General features: G+C 40.7%; 2 protein-coding genes across 2 annotated transcripts; one reads left to right on the forward strand and one right to left on the reverse strand.

The window, feature by feature from the left end:
* Positions 1-9305: 9305 nt before the first annotated feature.
* On the reverse strand, positions 9306-10362 carry LOC130688542 (uncharacterized). The gene is made up of 2 exons (XM_057511519.1): positions 10128-10362; positions 9306-10048 (listed from the first exon to the last, which is right to left on the reverse strand). The coding sequence occupies exons 1-2, from the start codon at positions 10360-10362 to the stop codon at positions 9306-9308; spliced, it is 978 nt and encodes a 325-aa protein (XP_057367502.1).
* Positions 10363-21277: 10915 nt separating this feature from the next.
* On the forward strand, positions 21278-27984 carry LOC130689124 (probable helicase with zinc finger domain). The gene is made up of 11 exons (XM_057512140.2): positions 21278-22542; positions 22753-22975; positions 23044-23383; positions 23451-23586; positions 23649-23815; positions 24118-24313; positions 24472-24708; positions 25214-25487; positions 26629-27181; positions 27246-27551; positions 27631-27984. Exons 1-11 carry the CDS (start codon positions 21354-21356, stop codon positions 27880-27882), a joined length of 3873 nt encoding a protein of 1290 aa, XP_057368123.1. The 5' UTR covers positions 21278-21353; the 3' UTR covers positions 27883-27984.
* Positions 27985-27995: the final 11 nt, after the last annotated feature.

Genomic DNA, 27995 nt, shown 5'->3' on the forward strand with positions numbered 1-27995 from the left:
GCGGGTAATAGTAAAAAACTTATTCCGCTATTTATGGGACCATATCGAATCACGAAGTTGAACGGTAACCGCATGAAGAAAATCGAAGGTTGCGCAGGCAAACCAACACAGCGAGTTCGTAAGTTGGATTGAACCGCTTTACGAATCAATGATCTGGAAAAAGGAACCCTTGTTTAACTTGAACATCACCGATGGCAGACCACTTTTGTTGATCCCACCAACGAACTAGAATTACCCGCCCCGACCGAAAAAGAATGCCCCGACTAAAGCGATCTGATCCTCACAGCCCTTCACGAAGGGTCTTTACCACAAAAGGATGGCAGCCCGAAACCCCGTACCATATTGCAATAATCGTAATAACAACCCTGGAGACCCTAAAATCAGTAGTCCATCCTTACCCGGAAGTATATCGCTGCCCAGAACGCCACTCCGGTCGCCGACATAGTGTTCTAAAAATCCCACTCTACTTCCAATGAGCATGCTCGTACACAAGAACCTGCAATTCAAAATTATGCCTTTAACCACGACGCAAATACACCTTGACTATGTTTAATATATTATTAGATCCGCCTCAGTGACAAAAGTTGGGTACAATATCGTTCCGTGTCCCTCATTTATTCCTCTCCCTTCCCATCGCGTCTATCGCGGAATCAGTCTCCTGAGTCATGCGGTAATGTATAATGTAATGTAAAATACCCTGTAATAACCCACGGAACCTAGTTTCTCAATCATTGTCATATATTTGTACGTTTAAATCTTCTGTGATGTCTCTACTCGCCCGTTCTTCCTTTTCCTTTTGGTTGCCTTAACACCATCGCATGCAACTGGCGCAAAGCGTGTCTTCAGCTAGCTATCATTACTGTGCTCCCCGTACAAAACTGGTAACTTGAACTTTGGCCATGTTCAAACTGCTAGTCTCATCAAGTTCCTCGTCGCTAGCTCGCATATAATATGCTAGGAAAACGTTCGGATTAGTTTGAGTTTTGTAGCGTAGCGTCAGCGGCATAAAATTAAACTTCCGTGAGCTATGAAACCGCAGGTTAGCCGTTTAGCGTACAGGAACCAAGATATTGAAATTAACGTAAGCTAGAAAAAGTTAAGAAACAATATATGATTTAGCATATTAAAAAATTCCGAACAGGCGTTAGTTACGATAGCATTTTAGTTTCAAATAATTAAGTCTTCTTAAAAAATTTAACAAGTCTTACTTAAGTTACATTTTTTGATTTATCATAGTGTTGTTTAATTACTTTTTATGGACCACTGGTTAACTTTATTTTCAACTTGATCTTTATAAGCATCATCAAGTATGTTATGAAGTTTATTGTATTGTAAAAAAATGTTAGCTGGTTAGAACATAATGTAGTCAATGGCCCAAAGGGTAAAACACCTGACCGCTGTGGGGAGACCGGATATCGACACCAGCCAAAGTGTTCTACTTTTCCTTTTACCAAATTTAAGAAACCTCCCTCGGATGTCCCCCGGCATCTGTCCTGGTGATCTTGTAATATTCATATAATGGAAATCAAACCCGAAGGTCTGAGGTACCACGGATGTCCGTAAGATGTTATTATTACCAAATGAGATGTACTGAGGATGTCCGTTTGACCAACATGTGCTACGTGGGTGGATCAAGGATTTTCGAAAACGGAAGAAATGATAGTCCATTAGCATTTGTTTATAAGAACTCCGTTTTTCCTCCACCTTATAGACACCGTTCTTCCTAAATCATGACCGTGATCCAATGATGCACATCGACCAGTTTCTGATCACGCCAACGACGAACGTCGTAACCCCTTCCGACTACAAAAGCGAAGTCATGCAACGCGACGTAAGAAGCCTTCCTATTAATAAGAGACCACCTAACTCAGTATGGTGAGCAACAGCAACTGCAACTAACAAATACAGCAACAATCGTCGTGAATCGGATTAAAGAGTTGTACAACTCCTGTTCTGGAAACAGAAACCCTGTGTCGAATATAATGATCACCGCAAGCAAACCACTTCAGGTGATCCCCCCCCCCCCGACGAACTAGAAATAATCACCCCGACTGACGAAGAATGCTACGAGCATGACGATCCAATCCTAATAGACCTTCACGGAGAGTCTTAACCGAAGGAAAGATCAGAGCCCAATACTCCGTACCATAGTGCAGTAACGACCCCTACGACCCTAGAGTCATTAGTTCCACCCACCGCTGAAAAATTGCTCACCCCGAACGCCGTTCCGGTCGCCGACCGTGAAGGGTTCTAAAACCTCAACCATACATTCAATAAACCTGTATTTTTAGAACAACCTTCGGTTAAGAATTATACCACTTAGCCCCCGGCATTTACACTTGGACTATGTTTCACTTCAATTTGATACGTCTCAAAGATGAAATAGGAGTAGAAGGCGTAGCGTACCACACTGTTAGTTTTAGTTAGCGGCTTGTTTTTTTTCGCACCGAAAAATTGTCTAAAAGCGGTGGACTAGGGGCGCATGATTTAATCGACGTAAACATGCAGTACGTTTCCGAAAAGGAAAATCGTCGGTTTTTTTCGACGAAATGTTTTTGCCGAAAATCATTGTGAAGTACTGTTGAAATTGAATAGTATCATAATTATAATAAAAAACAGGTATAAAAAAACAGAAAATTTTTATGGATACAACTGTGTTTATTATTCGATGACAGTCCACCAGAAATAACCAAAATCACTACCAGTGAAGCACAGCGCAACTTGATGGGGGAATCAAAAAGTCAATCTTTTTCGTGTGAAGGCAAACCAAGCAATTCACTTTGAATGAATGATCACGTAAGAATAGTTGCTTTACAGCAACAAGATTTGATCAATCGAAACCGACTACAAGTCGTAACATACTGCAGTGGTAGTTCTGAACCTTCGTATTAGTTGCCCACTATTTTTAACGAACAAGAAATAAATGCTTTACGTGTGTTTCAGAAAAAATTATTCAATGCAGCAGTGGAGATCTGTGGCAGTGAAAATCGTAAGTACATCGTCGGAGACAAACATTGTTGACCGACCGCTCTAGGTTCAAGGTTCTCGCTAGTTCGAAGAGTAACAATTACTTTACGTGCGTTATAGCAAATTAACTGAGTGCGGAAGTGAAGAACGTGAGTACGACGTCGAAAACGAGCATCGTTGACCGACCGCTCCAGTTCCATTTTGCACCACCAGATTCGCTGCGCGCCACTTGTGGGTGGACTCAAACTGTGCGTGCGTGTGTGCAAAGTACATTCGCTTGTGGAAAAAAAAACTGAAAATCATACACACTGGAAGAGTTTCACGGTTGGGAACGGGGAGAGCTGGACATTCAGTGGCTATTCTCAGAGATCGAGATGGCTGACAACCGCCCTTTCCGCCCATACGGCCTACCACCTCCATTTGACCTAGATAAATTTGAAATTGACAAAGACTCTTTTGAACTCTGGGAGGCTCAATGGTCGATTTTCATCAAAGTGTCGACGATCGATACCGTCCTTCCTGCGGCGGAACGACCGGCACACAAGAAAATCTCCTGAAATCAGCCCTATCGCGACCCACACTCTCAAGTCTCCTCTCATTCGGATTAACAGCCGCCCAACTTGAAGATCCCCATTATTATCACAACGCTGCGAGAAAGGTGTAACACCGGCCGTAACCGTCACGTCTGGAAGGAACAGTTCGCACTGAAGAAGCAACGCACCAAAGAAGCCGTCGACGACTGGCTATGCGAGCTTCGAGATATCGCACGTAAATTTGAGTTCGCTACTGACTGCTGTGGCGCTTGCGAAGTTAATCGAATACTAGTTCAAGTGATATACAGGATACAGAGTAACGATATTCGCTGCAAGCTGCTGGAGCAAGGCGCGAATCTCACCCTTGACCAGGCGTTAACCGTTATCCATACCACCGAAGCGGCGGCTAAGCAAGCATCCAACCTCAAGCAGAATACGGCCGCTTCAATCCAACAAGCCAGTGCGACTTACAAAAAAATAAGCAACGGCCCGAGATAAAAGCAAGTGGCCATAGTAAGAAAACCCAACCAAGTCCATGTTTTAAATCTGGGGGGGAAAGTCCCAACGCTCAACTAACCTCAGACGGTTGCTGGAACTTTGGGGCAAAAATAAGACATCCAAAAGAAGAATGCCCCGCTCATGAAAAGAAATGTAACTTCTGCGGATGGACGAGCCACTTCGCGGCGGTGTGCGAAGGAAAAAAGAAAGAGGCGCAAATTAACCACATCAGCTCAACGAGAGCTTCTGTAGCAGCAGTTTCCACCAATGAAATGGTCATAGTCATCATCTCACCTCGTCGTGGGCTGACTGGCAGTACAACCATCCCTTTTTTGCCTGACACCGGAGCCGAAATTGACGCCATTCCGTCCGCCACATACCAAAAATTTGTTCCTAAGGTGAAACTGCAACACGCTGCAGCTCCCGAGACAGCGGTTGGCACAACCATCATCAATGACGGAACGTTCCGGACCACCCTCGACTGGATGGCTGATGATGAAGTAAGGCGACCCGTCACGACCACCATACATGTTTTGGACGACCTGAGGCAACCGGTCCTCTCGAAACGGACCCAAATAGCTATGGGGATGTTAACTCCCGGGTACCCGCATGGTCGGGTAATTCAAGTAAAGACAAATAAAAAAATAATGCTCGGGAATGACGCACGAACTGCACCCCTTCCTCACCACCTACTACACCTATGCCGCCTACACCAACAGTCAACGTCGATCAGATTTTTTCTACATTGCTCTCTCCCAACGTGGCGCCGACCATGTCTATCTTTAGCAACAATTCAGCAACCATGGCAGGCAAGGAAAGGGATCTGCAGAAGCTAATGGCTGACTTCCCCACCAAATTAGACGGCATCTGCCGGCCCATGAGTGGCCCTTCATGTCACTTCGAGTTGAAAGACCATGTTCAGCCAACTGCAATCCGCGGTTCTCGACCCGTGGCTGTGCCGTTAATGCCTCGTTTAAAGAATGAATTGGACTCATTCGGGCAGCAGAACATCATCAAGAAAGTCACCCACCCAACGAGATGGATTCATCCCATTATCCCAGTCATCAAGCCAGATGGAAACATCCGCTTTTGTGTAGACTTCGGAATCTAAACAAGTGCATCATCCGCCCGCGATTTGAGACCGTGGCACCGTTCCAAGCGGTCCGTACAATCCCAACTGGAATGAAGTTTTTTACCGTGGTGGACGCGTTAAAAGGATACCACCAAGTATTACTAGACGAGAATTCGACCGATCTCACGACCTCTTCCACCCCATTTGGCCGGTACCAATACCTACGGTTACCATTCAACGTGACCCATGGAGGTGATGACTACAGTCGCCGTGTGTCAGACGTTTTTGACGACAACCCAAATAGCCGTCGGATCGTTGAAGACATCCTTGTATTTTCCGCCACTTACGAAGAGCACCTAGAACTGGTACGCACATTATTCGCTCACGCTGCTGAACACAAAGTGGCACTGAATAAGGAAAAACTAATATTCGCCCAACCTACTGTAAAATTCGGCGGATATGTAGTTGATGGCAGTGGATTCCGACCTGATCCCGAGCTGACGAGATCCATTAGAGAATTCACGAAACCAGGAAACATTACCGATTTGAGATCATTTTTCGGACTCTGTCAACAAGTTGGCAACTTCTCCGACAAAATAGCCAGGCCAGACCAGGCGTTCAAGGAGGCGAGATCCGCTCTCTCGGTCATCCCTGACATGCATTTTTACGATCCTTCTCGTCCCACAGCACTGCATGTTGACGCGTCCCGTCTCAAAGGCCTTGGATTCGTCCTGAAACAACAAGGAACCGACGGCAACTGGAGATTGTGCAACCTGGATCGCAATTTTTATCAGATGCGGAAACCCGATACGCAATGATTGAGTTAGAAGGCCTGGGGGCCGCATGGGCCATGCAGAAATGTCGGCAGTTCCTTGAAGGCCTGTCCACGTTTGAGCTAGTGTCCGACCATCAGCCACTTGTCCCCATCCTGAAGGAATACAGCTTGGACAAACTAGATAATCCACGCCTGTTGCGTCTCTGTCTAAAAATGCAACGGTACGACTTCCAAACCAGATGGATCCCTGGAAAAAAAAACAAATTCGACTCTGATGCGCTCAGCCGGGCACCAGTCGACAGAGCCATGCCATTTGACGAAATCGCTGAAGGCGTTCCATCAAACTCCGCTCGCCTTGCCATCATTAACACAATCGGTGGTTCAGACACCACGATCCTGGACCCCGTACTCGAACGAGTTAAAAAAGTTGCAGCCTCAGACCCGACTCACACAGAGTTACGCGAAACCATCATACGAGGTTTTCCACCCAACAAATGCAACCTTTCACCCTCCCTTAGGCTCTACTGGGGCGCAAGCGATCGACTAGCTATCGACGACAACGACGGCATGATCGTTGTCGGATCACTTATAGTCATCCCTTAAGCCATCCGCTAGGACATACTTAAAGACCTCCTCCGGATGCATCAAGGAGCTACTAAGCTCCGTCGACGCACCCGCCTATCCGTCTACTGGCCGCACATGGACGTAGACATTGAGAACGCGGCAAAAAAGTGTGACGAATGTACGGCTCGTCTGCCGTCTCACCCCCCTTTACCGCTGCACCCGCGCAAACCCACACAGCCCTCTTTCGAGCATATCCACGCTGAACTGGCTTCCGTCAGGGGCAGACAATTTTTAGTACTCATCGACCAGTTCAGTGGATGGCCATATGTCGTCGCATTTCTCAACAGTAACACTTCCGCCCGCAGAGTCATTGACGCTGTACGCGCGTTTTTCTCGAACGTAGGCGCGGCCGTAAAGCTTTGGTCTGAAAACGGACCACAGTTTGCTGCAGCAGAATTCGCAAATTTTCTTTCCCTCTGGGGCATATCAGCTGGCACGTCATCGCCGCACTATCCCCAATCCAATGAAATCGCCGAAGCAGGCGTTAAATCAATGAAAATTTAATTGCAGGTTCATGGATAGGTGGAACTTTTGACGAAGACAAGTTCGCCAAAGCCATCCTTCTCTTCAGAAAGTCTGCCCGCTCTGGAGCCTTCTCCCCAGCCCAGCTCATCTTTCAAAGCCCAGTTGGAGATTGCCTACCAGCTCACTGTCGTTTTTTTCGCCCCGGAATGGCAACGCGCAGCTGACATGCTGGAAAAGAGAGCACGCCGCGCTTCAGACCTAGATAATTCAGATAATTAAATTTTTCCTTAAGCTTAGTTTTATCGAGCTTAGTTTTAAGGTGCTTTTTTGTGAACTTCTCTTTCAGGGGAAAGACTTTCTTAAGTAGGAGGAAAAAATTTTCGGAAAGTCAAGAGAGCCAGTATTAAATGGGAAATAGAAACTTTGGCTCTCTTGTACGGAATAAAAAATAGGACTGCAAGGGTGAAATACGGCTTTAAAAAAGAGCAGCGCTTATTTTATAATTTAACATGTGATTTTGCATATCATGCCACATGCAAAATCACTCTAATTTCTACTTTGTTACTGATTCCCCGTGCTGGGAACGTAACAGAGAGAATGAGGGTGAAGAACGATAAGAGTGAATGAAGGAAGAGATGATGTGGGAAAGACACGCGCTTTATTTCTGTGTTTGAGGAGACAAAAACGAAAAAGGAAATGAAACTGGACTTCAAAACAAGGAAAAAAATGAGACAAAACTTAAACGACTTGATCTAAGGTATACTAAAGAACAAAGTTTGAACATAATTTAACATTAGTAAAACATAGTGCAAAAATAGCAAAACATTAGTGCAATTGGAAAAGTTTGTTATGACCACATAAAGTGCAATATAAGTATTAAATATTTCTGATGTTGCTCTAATAGTATTTTGTTAAATGAACTCTATTAAATACAATGTTATTCATGTTCTCCTGTAGTTTTAATTAAAATAGCATAAGAAAAAAGGTTTTGTGAACCATTTAAGTAATGAGCAAACACCATCGGTATTTCAAAAAGGAAAATGGAGATATGCCGACGCTTTTACGCAATATATTGCCTACCGGATTGGAGGCTCATCGTTCCAATGAGAACCATTTTCGAAATAGGACTAAATGGAAATAGGACTATTGCCTCTAAATAAAAATAGGACTGACCTAAAATATTTTAAAAGTCAGTCCTATTTCTCGCAGTCCTATTTCGGATCAGTCCTATTATACCGCCAATCCCAATAAAAGATGAAGTTTTTTAAATTGAATATACAATCACCAATATTCCGTTGTCCTTTAATATTCATTTTATGCTTCAATTACATTCAAATGCTATAAAGCTTCTAGGTATATCGAAGACATCACGTCACACAATTTTTTTCATCATGTGAGGTTCTAGGTACTAGCTGAGGATGATGTAAGAGGGACTGAAGAGCCTGTCAGGTAGCTACCAGGCGACCAAAAAGAAGGTTTAAAGAGGAATTTAGGGCGGTTATGGAGAAGACTGTTAGGCCTATTTTCTTGCCATTTTCTTCTTTCTGTTAAGTGGGGAACGTATTCACGTAACCATCTATTCCAAAAGTGTTGGAATATGGCTTGGCTCTGTAGAAATCTGCTTGGTAGTAACGTTCATATTTTCCACCGTCTGCCAGCTGGAGGGGCAAGTACGGCCGAGCTCCACCGTATAGGAAGTGATTGGGCGTTAAGGGATCCGGATCTTCTGGATCCATGCTTAAGTGCATTAACGGTCGGGCATTTAACAGAGCTGCCACTTCAACAACGACGGTTCGTAATACTTGGTCTGTGACTAGGCAATTTCCTATGCTGATCTTCATTGCCCGCTTGCAAGACTGTACAAGTCTTTCCATACACCACCAAAGTGGGGTCCGTGAGGTGGAGAGAAGTGCCACTCTTTTTGTTGACAGGTCATTATCGTCTGAAGCTTTTCGTGTCTATTAACAATTTTTTCTAAAGCCTGTCGCAACTCCTGCTCGGCGGCGACAAAGTTTGTTCCATTGTCAAATTGAAGAACCTTCGACTTTCCGCGCAGGCTGACAAAATGAGAGAATCAGAATAGGAACTCCTCCATACTAAGCACGTTGGCTATTTCCAGGTGGACAGCTCGTGTCGCAAGGCACGTGAAAAGACTAACCCAGCGTTTTTTATGACGTCTTCCTCTTCCACCAACTCGAACAGTTAAAGGTCCAAAGTAATCGATACCGGTGTACGTGAACGCGGGCAGATGAGGTGTTAAACGGTGTACTGGTAGTGAAGCCATCAACGGAGGGCTAGGCTTCGACGACGTGCGCTTGCAAGGCCAGTAGTTGTTGATTACAGATCTTACCACCTTGCGTCCAGAAAGTATTCAATAGCGTGAATGTAAGTCAGTCAGCAATCTCTCGGTCTTGACGTGCATTTGTTTAATGTGATAATCCCAAATTATCCTTCTTGTTAAAAGTTGAGTAGCTGGCAGGAGTATGGGGTGTTTAGTTGCGTAATCATTTGGCGCGTGAAGTACACGCCCACCTACTCGCAACTGCCCGACTTCATCCAAGAAGGGCTTGAAGATGCGAAGTTTGGATCTGAGTGGCAATTCCAGATTTTTGCGAAGGGCGTACAGTTCTTCAGTAAAAGCAAATTCCCGCGTACGTTTGATGCATATTACCAACGACGTCACCATTTCTTCTGCCGTTAGCTCACAGACCATGAGTTTCTCGCTACGTAATTTCGCCCGAGCGTTTTTAGTACATCTTTTACTCCAAGCTAGAACCCACTGGAGTTTCAACAGACTGGAAAACCGGGTGACACATCGATCGATGACGTGGTTTTCATCTTCCGTTTTTACTGCCAGGATACGAATCACGTTTACATCCCTTTCTTCTGGCTCCGTAATTTCTTCCCAAGTGTACCATTCCGAGGTATCCAGATTGAGAAACGGAGGCCCTTTGTGAAAGTTAATCAACTCGGTGACGTCCTTTGGATCGATGCCCGGACTGCAGAGGTCAGCTGGGTTAGTGTCTCCAGTAACATGACGCCATTGTCGACGACCCGTGTTCCGGTGCGATGCGGTTGCCGATGCGGTTGTTGACGAAGACCTCAAATCGGCAGCTTTTCGAATGAATCCAACGCAGCACCGTTTGTGAGTCCATGTGGAAGGTTACTTGACGTAAGTCGATTTCCAGTTCACGGCAAATCGTGAGGGCGATGTTGAGACCTTCTACTGCAGCTTGTAGCTCTAAACTTGGAATCGTGACACCTTTCACTGGTGTGACGTGCGTTTTTGACGAAACAACGACACGTTGATCGACTGGTTCTCGAATACGGTACGGAAGTAAGCTACTGCTCCGTAACCTTTGGAGCTTGCATCCGTAAAGACGTGAAGGTGCTGTTGAGGCCAACGTCCGCGTTGGGAACGGAAACATCTTGGAACCGAAAGGGATTCCAAATTTTCAAGGTGATACCATCAATTGTTTCTATTGCGTACCAGCAATAGAAACGTTGACCCAATCCTTCAGGTAACGCGTCGTCCCAACCAATCCGTTCTTCGTGTGTCCAGATGTCTTTGAGCAAAGACTTCATGAGGAAGATAGCCGGTGCTACGAGTCCCAGAGGGTCGTAGACACGAGAGAAGATGCTTAATAAGACTCTCTTCGTTATAGTTTGATTGCTCGAAGGTGTCCGAATCTTGAATGTCAGCATATCTCTTTCGCTGTCTCACATCACCCCGAGCGCTCTTTCAACGGGGAGTCTCTCCAAGTCTAGGTTCAGAGTTGGCGAAGCGAGGCCAAATTCCCGTAACGCTGCTATCAACGTCCTCGATGACGACGTCCATTTTGTCAAGTTGAACCCACCTAACTGAAGAAGGGATTTCATTTGTCGGGACCGTTTGACTGTCTCGTCTTCAGAGTCGAATGAGTCGAGGTAATTGTCGACGTAAAAATTCCGTCGAACACTATCAACTACTTTTGGAAAATGGTCGCGATGGTCATCGGCCGTTCTGTTGAGGGCGAAAATGCAGGTCGTCGGAGATGATTTTGCTCCAAATACGTGAACAGTCATCTGATACCGAAGCAAGTTTCGATTTATCGATGTGCCACCGAACTCAAGCTCCATCGAATACAACACGGACTTTGGTCGATGAGCTGGATGGGCTCACGACCTCGTGGTGTGGTAGATACCACGTCTTTCTCGTCTCCGTCCGCGCTTCTTGGGTCGTGACGAGTCGGGCATTTTTCAAGTTGATGTACTCCTTGACTACTGCATCGTACTCTCGAGCAAACTCTATGTCTCGATGAAAACGTCGTTCGAGAGCGTAGAGCCTCTTCAATGCAGACCACCGGTTGTTTGGGAGGTTTACGTCGTCGGCTTTCCGCATTAAGCCGACTTGATATCGGTTACCAATACATTTTACGGAAGATTCGAGGATACGTTTTCCACGTAGATCATCTTCAGATTGAACGGGCGGCTCTAGTTCTACTTAGTTGGCCTCATGTTGTCAGAACCTCTTGACCAACTCTTTTAGGTCTTCAGGAGGTTCCTCGGTGGCCAGATGAGCGATGTACGGGCGTCCATCTTTTGGCGGCCCGTTTGTCCACATTCAACCACAAGTCACCGCAGACCCATATGGCATTTACAGCACAGCGTGGAGCAACCAGGTTTCTATGACTATGCCTAGGCCAACTGTTTGGTTCTTGCATTGAGCCAAACAATTGGCCTAGGCCACGAAGACCCCGTTGTTCTAGGGACATCGTTAGTTTTGATTGTAAAGCTCATGGAGAAAGGCAACAATGCGTAACTCAGTATGTAAAATTTCTATTTTGATGAGAAGAATAGTTTCTTTCAATATTTATGTTGTTCTTTTTCTGTTTTTTTAAGGATTCTTTTATATTTTCTTTGTTTTTTCAAGAATATGTAAAACATAAGTATAACCGTTATGGTTGAATTTGGTGGAAAAGAATAATTAGACGTTGAATTCAAGAGTAGCACTTTTGATTTGCAAGTAATTTTGAAGTATTTGAAAGCTAAATCAAGCACATTCAGTGAGGTATCCCAGCAATGGGTAACTGTGATCAATCATCAGTTAAAAATATATGCACCTTACAATGCATAACCACCACAACACCTAACTGATTCAAAGGATTATTCCAGGATTTGCATCTAAATATTTGTTAGTTAATCTTTGTTTTTTGCATTTATTGTCAATGTCATGTTATATAACTCTTTCTTAACTACAGCTCCCATTAAGAGGAATACTTGGGCATGAGAGGCTTCTGAAGAACAGGTTATGATAGGTGAGAACACCACTTTAACAGTTCCTGCTACAATATCTTTGCTGGAAAGTGATTCCCATTTCCTAGGGTCATCTGAAGATACTTCAATAACGATAGACAAATGTATATTTTTGGTATTCATTCCGTATTATATTTTTTTGTCAATGGACATGAAGTGATCCAACTTTCACTTTTTTGTAATTTAAAATTAATTGTAATTTTTTGTAACGGGTTTTGAGCTGCTTTTGAGGCATCAATAGGATAGGTTTTTTAAAAATTTGCATTACGCCAAACTTAGATTTTCTTCAACTGCAAAAACAATTAGATTTCTAATGTGGCATGCAGATTTCAAAGACGATGGGACGGGATGAAGGGGTGGGGAGTAAGTCTGGAATTAGCAGGCAATACTTATTTCATTGTTCTGAATTACATCGAACAATTATATTTTTTATCGGTCAGATTTCATTTCGAACTGAATTGATTATGTAATATTTTAGTTTTCTTTTCAATAAAAAATAAAAGTTTTTAATTTTCTTTTAACAAACTTAACTTAAAAACAAACTTTTAAAGGAGGCTTTTAGGATGACATGGCCCTTTAGTGGTCTAAATACCCAACACAACCAATTTTGAAGAAAAAAAAGATATTTTAAGCTAAAACTTCTTTTTCGGTGAAATATATCGATAAGTTAATTAACATTTTACGTGCTAGAATGGTAAAAAAATGAGACTGTGATCACAATGGTCTTTGTTTCGAGCTTAGTCTGTGTCATAAAATTTTCCTTTCTCGGTAACAATTTTTATAACTTCATATTTTAGTACTGAAATTAAGCGATATTAACTACTCCATTTAAGTTGTGAAAATCAATAAAATAACCTTCTTTCATTACCTACAAAACTATAATTTGTTGGTTAATCAAATAATTGGTTGCGGTTAACTCACTGTTAACTTTTTTCGTTTGTTTTTAACAAATGAAGAGTGTTAACCAGACATTACCTTTGTGAACATCTCAAACTCCGCCCTCATTTGACCTCCTTTTAGCAGATATCACTTTATTGCCTCCTTCCGGTTGACCGAGGTGTCGGTGACACCGATCTTATCAGTTGACCTTGTTTTCTTTTACCACACCAGTTCACATTCCCTCGTAAATTGCTAACACATATTTTCATCTTTTACAAACCATGGTGATTTTTTTCATCCCCAAGCTAAGATGCGGTATCAAACCACCATTCAGCCGTTTTCTCAACTTTGTTCCGCCATAGTTTTCGTGTGCAGCAGATAATGTAATTTTAAATTTCCTCGGGAGGTGCTATGACAAATTTCACAGATTATCAATATTCGATCACTTATTTCTCTCTTTCGTTACCCCAAATATCACAAGGCTATGCCACGTAGGGACAACGAAAACGGTCGGCCTTGGGGGTGATCCAATATTTGAAATCTATGGCTGATGTTCAAAACCCGTGAAGGAATTTTAAATTATATATAAGAAAAATCAACAGTAATATTTTATCTTTCTAAGAAGAACACCCGTTTATTCTTTGTGCATAATTAACACAAACACACACAAAATCCTGCGCGAAACACCATATGGCCTATCTTTCGTGGTTAAAAACACCAAAGGTCGCAGAGGATGATCCGACTGTTCTGGTGGGTAGTGTATCTCTGAGAAGAAATAACCACTCTTCCTTTTTCATCTGCGACAATACGTTTTGTTGTTTTGTTTTTTGTTTTTTTGTTGGTTTGTTTTTTTGTTTTGTTTTTGTTTTGTTTTGTTTGTTGTTTGTTGTTTTTGTTTTTTTGTTTGATTTTCTTTGGGGGACATCTATTACACATTGTAAAATGGATATCCATCAGTATCCCTTTCTTAACATTTATAGTAGAAAAACAACTCTCTAATACATCCAACTGGCATTCGGTCACTCTAACCATTCGGCTAAATTCTTTTCTTTTTGAAATTTCCTATCCGAGTAAAGAATATTGTTTAAGTTGCTATTTGTCTAGCAGATGGCCTAGCAAGCAGAAAAAATCATAGTTATTCGCAGCTGCATACTGCTCATAAAGCATAAAAAAATTTTCATAAAAATTCTATACATTAACTCCCTACTCAATTAGCCACACTTTGAACACCACCAGCCGCCACCGCTCATGGGACCCACTGGTCTGCTTCGACCATGATCAGGGGCATGAGGACAGTGCTACCGTCCGCCACACGTAGCTAGAGGTTTCGACAGACGTATCCCGAAAATCGACAAACCTACCCCGACATACGTAACCCTGGACAAAATGGAAAAATATCTCCCGTCAAAGCTACCCTGACATATGTACCCAATAAAAACTTTAAAAACGCTCCCGAAACATCTACCACATTATAAATACACTACAGTTTCAACCGTCGTATGTAGCCTTTTGTTTTATTAAGACAGACATACCTACCCGTTGGTTTAAAACTGATCGACACACCTATTCCTTCGATTAACACAGTCCGACATACCTACCACTTCGATGGAAATTGAACAACACACCAACCCCTCCAATTAAACTAATCTGACATACCCACCTCTTCGTTGGAAACCGGGCGACACACCTACCCCTTCGCTTAGTTGAGGCCAACAAACCTACCCCTTCGTTTTTAAAAATACGACTTACCTTCCCCTACGTTCAATTTAGCCCGACACACCTACCCATTTATTACAGACGTTTTTATTTATGTATCTAGACTGGCTGAACTCTACCTCTGATAAGCAGTATCCGTTTTTAATCATATTTTGTTCTGTACAAATATAAGGTAATGAAACAAGATGATATAATGTCCATGTAAAATACCCTACTGTTTGTATTATTTGATCAGATTCAACAATATTTTGATGCTATAAAGGGGGTTACAAAGACAGACTGGAAAGAATTCAATGAAGAAGGTTCGTAGAAAATTCCTATTCAGGTTACCGTCTCCATACTATTATTCGTTACCATGAAATGACGAATGAAACTACTTATGCCTTTTGGTTTGTTTGGGAATTGTGGGCAGGAGACATGATAGCCGACTTATGCCCTAGTAGAACGTGATATTTTTTTATATCTAACAGATATCAACTTGTCTTATTACTGGATCTGGTTAGCTAAGACAACTGTAAGCCTATAGTACGATATGTCAAATATTGGTTTAATTTACTGATGTCCACCAGATGTCTACATGCTGTATTATGAAAAACATCTTTCCACGTTTTCCCTCCATAAACTGTTTTCGGAATTACAACAACAATTTTGTGTGACACTGTAAACAACAGTTAAAAAGTATGTTCCCAAAATCGATAATTACAAAAGCATGTGCGCCACGGGGCGCATGCCTTCAATCATGAACGATCATGACGCATGCCGCAAATCCCAATCATTTAGATTATCGCGATCATCGTTATCCGAAACGAGTTCTTGAGCTTCATCTAAATGCCCAAAACTAAAAGTTATCTACAAAGATTTCTTCATCTTCAGTAGAACCGTAATGACTTCCTTCAACATCACTATGTCTCCCAACGGATGAAACGTCAATACGTTCACCGTGACTCGACAAACTATCGCCAACAACAATACCAACATCCCCTACTTCCATATAATTGATTGGCGTCTCTTCCGGTAAATTACCCACTCCCTCATTGTCACAAGTGACGGAATCATTTCCATTTCCATTTAGTTGTTCATCGACAATTCTACGAACTCTACGAGCTCTTTGTCTCGGACCAACGAAATCTTTAACCTTTCGCTTATTCATGGGTACTGCCGAAGAGAGTATGGATACAGCGATGAATGTCTACGAAAAACATAATGTTTATCTATGAATGAAAACTCACCTAAACAAGTGATAGGACAATGAAAACTGAAGGATTACAGTACCGTTATACTTGAGCGGGTAATACACTCGAAATTGGTTGGAAGAATGAAATAAAGTAGTTGGTCCCTGCGCGAAATGCACATGTGAAAGCACTAGCTAAAACCAGAAAAATAGAAAGTTAAATTACGTACCGCAAAGCACAAAGAAGCAAAGTAGTATGGTGAAATTATTTTAGTGTTAAACTACCTTACAGTTCGTAAATAGGTTCCATAAAAGCTTATTGGCTTTGTGCAGATGCTAATATATAGGGGAGACCGGACCCATCTTGGACAGTTTCGGTTTTACCCCATTATGTACCATCCTACTTACGCGAAATAAATAAAATTTGTTAAAACTGAATCTACAACGTATCCGCTACCCCCTTAATTTTTTTCAGAGATGTAATATAATTTGTTTAGAATTTATTACCGTTTTTATTTTGCGGTGAGTTTCGACGAAATCGGGGTGACTTTGTACGGACACCTGTACAACTTTGGACGTGGTCAAAAGAGGTAGATTGTGTTGGATGAAAATTTTAATTTTTTTCATACTATTAACAACTAAATTAGCGAACAATTTAAATGTAATTTTAATAGGATGTGACGTGAAATAAAATACTTTTATTATACCTGAAAAATTTCATTTTACTGATAAGGAAGACATAGGAGGAGGTGGAGCCAAGACAGAATCGATAATTTGGTAACAGAAATTTTTCAAGTTTTTTTCTCTGATTTGTCTTAGTCATGTTATATTCTAAATGTTTCCTTAAATTTCAAAATTTTAAATTTTCGCGCTTAGACTTGTCCCATCCCATGCACGCCTATTTGGTGTCCAGCATCACCCCTGCCGTTTGTACAAATTGGCCCCAAAAAACGACTTTCGCAGAATAAATGAGTTTGTTGAAAGTTGAATAAGGAAAATTATTTTTCTTTTAAAATATTATTAAGAAAACTATGGTCTACTTACCTCTAATATCTATTAACGTATAATTATAGAATTACATTTTTAAAAATCATCGATTAAGAACGAAGAAAAATACAGACTTTTTTTGTATTTTTATTTTTTGTTAAAATTTTCAATAAATAATACAGATACGGGAATCAAATTTTTACACCATGTATAAAAACCTATTTTGAACATATCATGTAATTATTATATTTTTATTTTGATAACTTTATTTTACGCGGCACTGTTCAACGTGGAACAGTGTCCAATATGGGTCCGGTCTCCCCTACCACGAAACACTGTTTTTCAACTAATAAAAACCAACCTCAGTGATAAAGAATTTGGAGTAAAATCTCTTCTAGAGCAATCCAAAGGAAGCTGGTAATATCAATTCTTTTCAGAAATCAAATGAACGAAAAGAACTGAAACTCATCTACGTATTGTCTGCTAGCGATGTTTAACAATAACATACTACATGTGAAAAACTAACTAAATCGATTGATTAGTTTAAGAAGGATGTCAAACTATGTTTTTATCTTGAATATTCACAATACAGGAAGCGAAAAAAGAAGAGGTGGAGGCTTAACATTCCTGGAGAAACAACTGAAATTGACAGTGCGGAAGAAATTTGCACTCAACCTTCTAGAAAAGTAGCAGTAAAGGCCCAACTATCAAAGAAATCTTCTCCTTAAAGGACGTTGACCAAACCCAATGCAGGTTCTCTTCCTCTCCCATAGCCACCAGAAGGTCATCGTTTAATAAAAAAGACTACTAACAGTTTTAAAAAATTCAACACCTGCAACCTGGTAAGTGAAAATTTATTCGATTCTATTTTCACCAATCTCTAACCGTATAATATTTTCACTTTTTGATAACAAAACTGCCACCACCACTTCCAAATATTGCAAACAGTAGGGTTAGCGGAAGCATTTTGTTTCCTCATCTTATCTTCTTACGAGCAAAAAGATGATTAAAAATGGATGCTGCTTCTCAGAGGTAGACTGAAGCCAGTCTAAATACATTTTTAAAAAGCCCTGTAACAAAGGGGTAGGTGCGTCGGGCTCTAGGGTATGTAAGTCGGATATTCAAAACGAAGGGGTAGGAGTGTCAAACGCTTTAACCGAAGAGGTAGGTGTATCGGGGTGTATTAACCGCAGGAGTACGTGTGTCGATCAATTTCCTGCGAAGATGTAGGAATGTCGGACTGCATTAATCGAAAGGGTAGATATGTCGGACTGTATTAATCAAAGGGGTAGGTGAATCGGACTGTATTAATATAAGGGGTAGATATGTCGCACTGTATTAATCGGAGAGGTACATATGTCGATCAGGGTTCAGCGAAGGGGTAGGCTCGTCGGTCTCAGTTAAACAAATGGGCAGATAAGACGGCTTTTTTAATATCAATTATTAACGGGGTAATTGTGACGGAAGCATTATTCAGTTTGTTTCATGGGTAGATAGGTCGGGGTGGGTCTAACGGGAGATGATTTTCGTTTTCTGTAAGGGTAGTTCTGTCGGGGTAGGTCTGTCGTTTTTTGGGGGTAGGTCTGTCGAATCCTCTAGGTACTTCTGACGGGGGGTACCACTGTCTCTATCCTTGATCAGCTACAGTCCGGTGCGAAATACGACATGCATCGACGATACGATAATTGGGCAAGATCAGTGTCGTTTATTCTTCCGCGATGTCGTTTCATTCTGTGTACCGGTGCTGAAACGACACACGGGAAGTGAAACTGTCACAAGGGAAATTTCTTATGTTGTAGCTTACAGCTGAACATTTAACTACAATAGATGTTCTTCCTTTTAGGTTATTGAAAAAATGCTAATGTATAAAAAGGCACCTTTACAAACTATTTTTCTACTGAGCAGCAAAGATCAGTCCAAAAATTTATGGATAAACGAGATAAAAAACAATGTGATCAAGGTTTGAATTCTGGTTTTCTCAATTTTTATTCCCTGCCCAATCGTGATCGGGCTAGTAAAGATGCGCGCACCGAAAAATTCTAAAAACTCACAGAGTTGAGTCAGTTACGTACACGACCAACAGAGCGCCTAGGCCTACGTGGATGTTTATAACTACCTTTATTGGTAAAACAAAAAAAAATTATCGGGATCGGGTACTTCTACTCAGTTCCAGCTTCACCACGTCGGTTAAGCAACACCAACTTTCATTTTTATTTAGCAATAGTGTTGGGAAAAGCCGACAACGACATTAAAAATAACGTTAAAATCGCGAGAAATTTTTTGAAAAAGAAATAATTAATTACGTTACCGTATAAATAAAAATATATCGCGGATTTGTTGATCATCATCCTTACTAATCGAATCGGCTTGTGTTACATTTTTCAATTCTAGTAATAAATGTATAGCAACAAGAGCAATGTAGTGTTACTTTAGTTCTTTCTATAATAATTTGATGCTAAAAAGATTAGAAATAAATAGGTGGTTATTTAAAAATTGTAGAATAACTGTGCATTACCTTATTAGAACACTTTCATATCGAACTATAATTAATCATAGCTGAAAAAATACTCGAAATTAAACTGTTCAGTCAACAACAAAAAATCTATCAATAAATTTTCATAGTATTTTCTCATTGTCAAAAAATGTTGACAGGTACGAAATCTGTTTTCCTCAAAGTTTGAGGTGTGATGTCTGGAGCAAAGCAGAATTGAATCAAACATTATCAGTTTTTAGAAGTGTGCGAAGTTTTAGAGTAATGCGAATTTAGAAACATAATCAGTTTCACCTTACGACTACCAAGAAATTCATTTTTGTTTGTTTTGTTTGTTTTGTTTTTGTTTGTTTGTTTATTTGTTTATTTGTTGTTTTGTTTCAAAGTCGCGTGTGAATATAAATCTACAATTGTAGTCAAATTCATTTCCACAGAAACGGTTTAGGGTTTTTAACCTAACCTAACCTAAAATAATACTTCTTCGCAAAGAAAGAGCAAGTTCAAGAATAAATGCTGATAGATCACAAAAAGAAACAAAATTCGACGAACAGCTAGGCTTCGACTTAGATTAATTTTCGTAAGAAACCAGGGACAACTTAATATAAAAATTATTGTAGAGGACGCCGAATTGCTAAAACTTTAGTATTCTAGAACATTTTCTTTAGTGGGCAAAGTATCAACATGTTAAGTAAATTAAAGTCTCCTTTGTTCTTCCCGCCTATGTTTCAAAACGCAATTTTTTAGAGGAACAATTGAGAAGTTTTCGACTACCAACCCGGTTTTTGCTTGGGTAATGAAATTGCAAAACCGGTTCCATTTACTTAGTTTCTAACTCGTCTCATACCACTTTGCACTCCGCTTGCCTAAATTTTCTTTACTCGAAACTAACACTACTTTTACGCATTCTTAGCCACAAGATGGCGTTAGAAAATAATTTTTGTAGTTAGTTTTAAACACCCGTCTCCATTCAAGTCACTATTTCTGAAGATGGTGTGGTTAAACTCACTGTGACCAGCAAACCATCCTGGTCTACCAATCTTGAAAGTCTCCCCGAAGCGCCCATGAGGGACTTTTTTTTGCAGCAATCCGTGGACAAATCAATTTTTAGCGAACCAGGGCTGAGCCGTAAACGTGGAATGCAGAGCTATGGAGAAGCATAAACATTAAGGATTTACAAATAAAATGCATCATTGCCATTTATTTGACAGCACTGTAATTTATCTAGTCGAATATCCAGGTAATTTTTTTTTAGTAACTAGGTATTATCATTGCTAGGTTGTCTTTTGGGGAAACTAGGTAAACGTAGCGTAATAAAAGCAGGTTTTACTAGGTAACTAGGTATTGCTAGTGTCTAATGCCGCCAGTACACCAGCTTGTGTTTGCTGTTAAGCCCTAGAATTCACCGTTGCTAAGGAATCACACATAGTGAGCCTTTCGCGTTCCTATTATTTTTACTATGGTTTTAACAACCGCAAAAATTTCTGATGAGAACATCACAACTTATTTATCTATGAGAGATGATAACTGAAGAACGCCCATTTCCATAGATGGCAGAAGGCATTTTCTTTATCTTTCTACATTAAAAGAAATCAAATGAGCTATTGGAACCTTTTCTTAAAAAGTATAATTGTTTTGCTAGCGGGCCCTGCGAGACTAGTCAGTTTCCTGCAGCTCTACCAGGCATCCCTTGGTCGTTCGGTTTCCACAGTTTTTATTGGCCCCTCCCGTTTCCATTGGGTTTCCATACTTTACCTTTCCATGTTCGCAGCACACGGAATACTGGGCACCTTTGGTTCATTTGTGTTAACATTCTTCGAAAAAAGTTTGTGTTTTGTTCAAGATTTTTCGGCATTTTAGTGTGTTTTTTTTCCAAAGTCCTCATGGCTTTTTTTGACGAAGAGATTCCGCTGAACCGCAATGTGAGGAATCCAAATGATAAGATTGAGCTGTCAAGCAAATTTCGAGCACCTCCAAGTGGGTTAACTTCGCAAGAATTTCGGCTTTGCAAGCAGTTCGAGAAAAACAATACTTGTCGATTGGGTCCCCAGTGTGTTGAAGCCCATGGAGTTGAAGAGTTAAACGAATGGATCACATTTTGGAACACATTGAAGGACAGAATCAATTCACAATTAGAGAATAAAACAGTATGCAAGACATTTCTTCAGAAATTACAGTTTGATACAAGTACATCTGACAGATCTGAGTGCATGTTTGTTTCAAACTTGCCATTTGTAGACTTGAAACTTGAAGAAAATGTTAATGTGACATTGTCCACAAAACCAGCTGCTACTAGTTGGGTTATATATCTGAAATCTCAAGAAAGTTTGCAAAATATTGCTTTGTTAGAGGACAATTACCGTGAAAATTTTTTTATTCAAAGTGTATTCACAAGAGAATCCAATGTGAAATATGGGCACATCACAAAAAGCCGACAAGAGTGGAATAGCATTAGTTCTGAAAACCCTGGCACCATCATCATAACCATCAAATTCAAATCAAACATTTATGGCTCCTTTAATCAAGCAATCATTTTTGATTTTGGATGTATTCCATACTTGTCACTTCATCTAAGAGTGGATGTGTATCCAGCAAATGAAGGCTTTGAGCTTAGTAAAGATGGAAAGCAATTAGTTGTCTCTTCAGAAAATCGGTGGACTGATGACAATGCTGACATTTTTCGACTACCATCATCTAATTTGGAAGAGCATTGTCTGGAACTCCAAAAGAAATACCCTCAAGCTGGTCATAAGCTGAAATTCCCTGCTGCTTTTGAAACGACAGTCCTAAACCATGCCAATTACAAAGAGCGAATGCATTTATTGCTTTGTGTTGAAGAGCTTGCACAAGCACGAATTCTCTCAAGCTTCAATTTGACAGGCAATGTTATTTTGACTACAAACTACATTCTGTCACCTGGTCCATTGTCAACAGCTAAATATTGCAATGGGGAAAACGAGCTATTTGCCAAGTTGGAACTGTCTTACAACATATCAGAGGATACACCAGCTGGCCGCTTGATTCTTAACAATTGCAATGTGGCATTGATATCCTTTGGAATGGATAGTCAAGGTAAATTTGATTACAGCTTCTGTCCCTTCCCTTGATTTTGCTTTGCAGCTATCTCATTCTGTTGCTCTTCTTCTGGCAATCCCATACTGGCTTTTACAAAATAAAGAAAATTATTTTCCGGGGTTCAACCCTATTTTATGAAATTCCCAAATAATGTGTTCTGTCCGTACCCGTTTTTAACTTTTTTTATTCGTTTCTTTGTATTTGTAGGTAAACGAAGAGCGTATGAATGTGTTATTGAGGATAAAACCAAGGATGCTATCTACTTACGACTAAACGAAAAATTGGTGACGGATTTTCAATTGAAACATGGATCCGAATTTAGGGTACAAGCGCAGTTCCAGCTAAATCGTGATGTGTTTTGTGAGAAACATTGGGCTATAGATCTTTGTACTACCAAAATTCTTTTTCCCGATGTATCAGTGTCATACAGGTAACGCATCGTGTTTTATTTGGCAAGTTGTAATAGTTTATACGCTGTCGTCTAACTTTGCATTTTAGCTTTGAGAGTCAAATTCCTGAAATGGTGACTAAATTAAACAGCCAACAACAGCAAGCTGTGGCTGCTATTTATTCCAATCCTCGAGAGAAAAGAGCGCCAATCGTAATAGCTGGGCCGTATGGTACGGGAAAGACGTTCACATTTGCACAGTGTATCAAGGTTATTATGGAGCAGCCTGATACGCGTGTACTAGTGTGTACGCATTCGAATAGTGCAGCCGATTTATACGTAAAGGATTATTTGCATCCAATGGTTCAAAGTGGAATGACTCATTATCGCCCCTTAAGAATATTTTATAAAGTCAGATGGTTGGCAACAGTTCATCATTCTGTCATAGAGGTACGTTCGTCATCATTTAATACCATTTTGTTGGGCTTTGTTAACTTTTATGTTGTTACTGGTATAGTATTCTTTGCGTGAAACCGATCCCACTAAAGCCTGCAGTTTCCGTCTCCCGAAATTAAGTGAGATCGAGCAACATCGCATCGTCGTTACCACACTTGCAACAACGAGTTACCTTTTGCAAGCTGGCGTAAAGAAGGGTAACCTCAAAGTTAAAGCGATTGATCAACAAAATTTTACTATTAATATGTCTCCTTGGTAGGCTATTTCACTCATATCTTAATTGATGAAGCAGCTCAGTGCACCGAATGTGATGTCTTAATCCCTCTCTCTTTGGCTGATGAACGCACTCGGATCGCTCTCGCAGGTGATCACATGCAATTGAGCCCAGAAATCTTCTCACAAGTAGCTCGGGAGCAACAATTTCAGGTATGCAAAGAAAACTTGCAGCTGTAGGTAGCTGACCTTAATATAAACCATATTTTAAACCTTTCATGGAGATCAAATATCGCTAACGACAACTTATTTACATAATAATAGTAGATAACCTTTTTTATTCTATTTTTCACCACCAGTTTATTTGGTTTTTCATTTTTTTTTATGTAACAACATTATTGTTTATTTACGAAAATTTTAGGCATTTAATCAAGTTCTAATTTTTCACGATTCTTCATGTATCTGCTTTTAGATCCGTGATACCTTTTAACATAACATATCTGATCTTCTTGTAGGTTTCTTTGTTGGAACGGTTATATGATCGCTATCCTCAAGATTTCCCGTGCCGAATACTTCTTTGTGAAAACTACCGATCGCACTTTGCGATTGTTAAATTCACCTCTGAACTTTTCTATGACAACCGTTTAAAAAGTATTGGGAAGAACGAGCAGCATGCCGAATTTTACCCGCTTACGTTTCGGGGGGCTAAAGGTAAAAAAAAAAACGAACAAACAAAATCATCCTTCTTCAAGTATCTGTGTTGTCCTTGTTCAAGCGATCATCGGTCCTACGATGATCGTATTATTAACCATGGACATTGAATCCTTACATTCTACTCTAAATATCCGCGTACGCTTTTCAAATTTCAGGCGAAGATGTACAGGACCCTAACAGCACATCAATTTACAACATGGCCGAAATTTATGAAATCGGTGAAGTGGTGAAAAAATTGCAAGACACATGGCCTCACGAGAGCTGGGGTTCTTTTGACGAGAACTCCGTCGGGATCGTAAGCCCATATTCAGATCAGGTATCCCGGATACGCGTGCATCTTCGTCACAGGAAACTCTTTGGCGTCAACGTGGAGAGAGTTTTAAATGTTCAAGGTAAATGAATTTATTTTTTCTCGGGTGTGGCTGAGTTTCGTTAAAGCATGAAGCATACGGCCATTTTGGATTGCATGTAGTACCAACAGAGGTTGGATAGTTAACACTAGAAATGCCTACGTAGTAGTAAGTAACTTTTTAAAAAGTTAGTTACTCTATGAATTCAAGCGATGAAGCAGTAATGCGACATTGTTTAGGCGAGTGAGCATAGGAGGGTGTTTGATATTTTACTCGCCCACAGAAGATGGGCGACCACGGTTAGTAGCGCGCCTGCATAATATTTCGTTCCGTTAATGATCACGCTTCTTGGCTATACTAGACGTTTGAAGTTTTGTTTCATTTCTTTCTTTGGTGTTGTGTACATTCTTTAATTGTGTTATTCAGGGAAGTGATGTAACATTCGATTGGAGTCACAGTAGGGTCAGAGAACTATGTTTTGTCCGAAACATGTATAATGCGCATATCTGTGAGATATAAAATTTCGATCCGTCTATGCCTGTTTTAGGTAAACAATTCCGCGTCATAATATTGAGCACTGTGCGGACACGCAATACCTGCGTCAATGAAGAGAAAGAACGGAAACGTCGAAAATGCCATTTTCTGCAAGCTGGGAAAGACGATCATGAAACTGAAGAAGAAGAGGAAAACGAAGAAGACGAGGAAGCTCAGTTTGGCTTCTTGTCATCAGCTCGCCTCATGAATACAGCCGTGACACGAGCACGCAGCTTGGTCATAGTTGTTGGAGATCCCCTAGCTCTGTGCTCGATTGGGAAATGCAGGTAATATGTCTATTTAATCTAGTAAATCCATCATTGTTTGAATCAAGCCAGGCTAGAACATCTTTATGACAATTATTTCGCATTTCGTTGCGCTACCACTTGCCGAGAAAATCCATTCCGAAAGGATTTAGATGTCCTAATTAAAACCATTTGGTTTGCAACATTTGATGGCATATCACTTGGGTACTTCTCAGCGTAGTCTTTTTTTTTTTTTTTTTTTCATAGAAATAGTTACTGCTCTTAAGACTCTACACTAATATTTTTGTTCGTCTGGTAATATTTTCAATATCGTAAAAAAAGGTAAATTCGCGGTTTGGGATGATATTCGTGACAAGCATGTACAACTGCATGTCCAAAAACAAAATTTTTATTCGTACATATTTTACACACTGAAGACGTAAATATTTGTTTTATATGCTCCATGCAAGAAATCGATGTGTAATTGGATTCATTTGATACGACCTCTGTTGCCCGCCATTTTTTAAGCCGTTAGCTCTATTTGTTACTCAATTAAATCCCCATCGTAAGTTGCCTTGGAGAGGTGTAAAGTTTGAACAAAATACGTCGTATACGGATTTAAAATCGGATATTAAAAATAACCATTTTTTTTTTTTAATGTAAACTAATCATAGTAATAATAATAATATGAGTAGCTTTTGCTGATTAACTAGGTCGACGTCCGCCAGGGTGCGTGTGAGAGGTGATCCCTACCTCTAGCTGTCTAACATTTTCTCGTCTTTCTTTAAATAGCGCCGGTTTGATTTGTCGTCGTTAATTGCCCACATCAAACGAAATTGAGACACGTAGTTGGCGACTGAGACATCTTGTCAAGCATTCACTGTGTGATTGTCGATTTCGTTTTTCACTATGTGAAGTTTGTCCACTTTCAAACAATTTACGTTTATTGTCAATGTTAACTCATTCATCTTAGTCAGGTATTGTTAGGACCTATACCCTGTTGGCCCGTAATTCTTTTTGATTTAATGAGTGACCACGTGGTTCGATTGCCTTTACCTTTTATAAGGATTATGCGTCAGTTCTATTGTTCACCGGTTTTTTATTATTATTATTATTATTATCATTATCATTTATGTGTTTTATTATTGCTATATATATATATTTTTTTTTTTCGCCTCAACAGGAAATTGTGGCAACGATTTATTGAAGCGTGCCGGGATCAAAATTCACTCTTCGGAATATCGTGGATGCAATTGCGTTCACACCTTGACGCCCTTGAAATGAAGAAACTTTATGGACTGAATCCAATGGCGCCAGAATTTGTGCCTAAAGTAATACGTGCTGGGCAGTCATCTCGAGCGGCTGGCTCATCGTATTCCCCAAGCTTAATTATGTCGACACAGCAGTACCCCATCGGATTGCCTCCTTTCTGTTTGCCACCCCCATCTACTGCTTCGGCAACTGCTGGCATTCCGCCTTTCCCACCACCACCTTTTTATCAACAACAGCGGTTTAATCCGTGTAGCCCACATCGTCAATCTCAGTTGAATCATTCTCTAGCAGCTCAGCCGCACAAACCCAGGCCTCGCATTCTTCCGTTCAGTACGAAATCACCCAACTATAGTAATCCACATCTGCCTGCACCGATTGTTCCCCCGCCGGTGGCCAACCATTCGTTTGGCAACTTTGCTACGGCGTCCAATGCAACGTTCTCACAGCTCAATACCTCCTTCCAGGTAAGAATTACGTCTTTCAGTCGAATTCGATAATCGCTCACGTTTTATTATCCTTATTGTTCAGAATCTGCATATGTCACCAAGGTTTTCGACGAGTGCACACAGCCAGCAATTGCATGAAATGAACCTATTCCGTGGCTTCGACATTTCGTATACTGGTCCCCTGAACCGCGATGATTCCATCGAAGTTGGTGGGACTGCACACAGAGCTATCTCCAAACCACTAACCGTCCAACAGCTGGAGGCTGCCTTGTTGAAAGAGACACAAATGTCGTCTAAGATGGAGTCTTGGCCAGTATCACCTGGCAATGAATCTATTTGGACACCTCTCAGCGGTCCATCGCTTTGGGACGGTGCGGTTTTCTCTAAGGTATGATCGTCAGACTTGATTAAAAAATGTACTAAAATTGAATTTTTGCTTTTCTCTAACGTGGTGATGTGTTTGGCAGGAGGAAGAGATCAAGAACGACACGGTACCCCTATACTTACGCACGTCAAATAGCAACAGCCAAATGTCAGACGACGAAATGGATATGTTGGTCAATTCTTTTGTAAAGCCTGAAGAAGTCGATTCAGATGATGGAGACATCCCGTTGTGGGCGGACGTAAACTTAGAACCGAACGAGGATATCGAGGTCAAAACGCTTCAATTTGAAGAATCGGTCCTCCGCTCACTCCGGAAAGAGAATCTGATTGAATAATTTGTGTGTCTTACAAATCCCTTATTTTATCCCTGAATGTTTTCTATCTGGACTTGTCAATCAAATGGAGGCATACCCAGCCTGTAATGTAAAGATTAATAACGATATTCATT

This window comes from Daphnia carinata, chromosome 9 (genome assembly GCF_022539665.2).
Source record: "Daphnia carinata strain CSIRO-1 chromosome 9, CSIRO_AGI_Dcar_HiC_V3, whole genome shotgun sequence".
NCBI lineage: Eukaryota > Metazoa > Arthropoda > Branchiopoda > Diplostraca > Daphniidae > Daphnia > Daphnia carinata.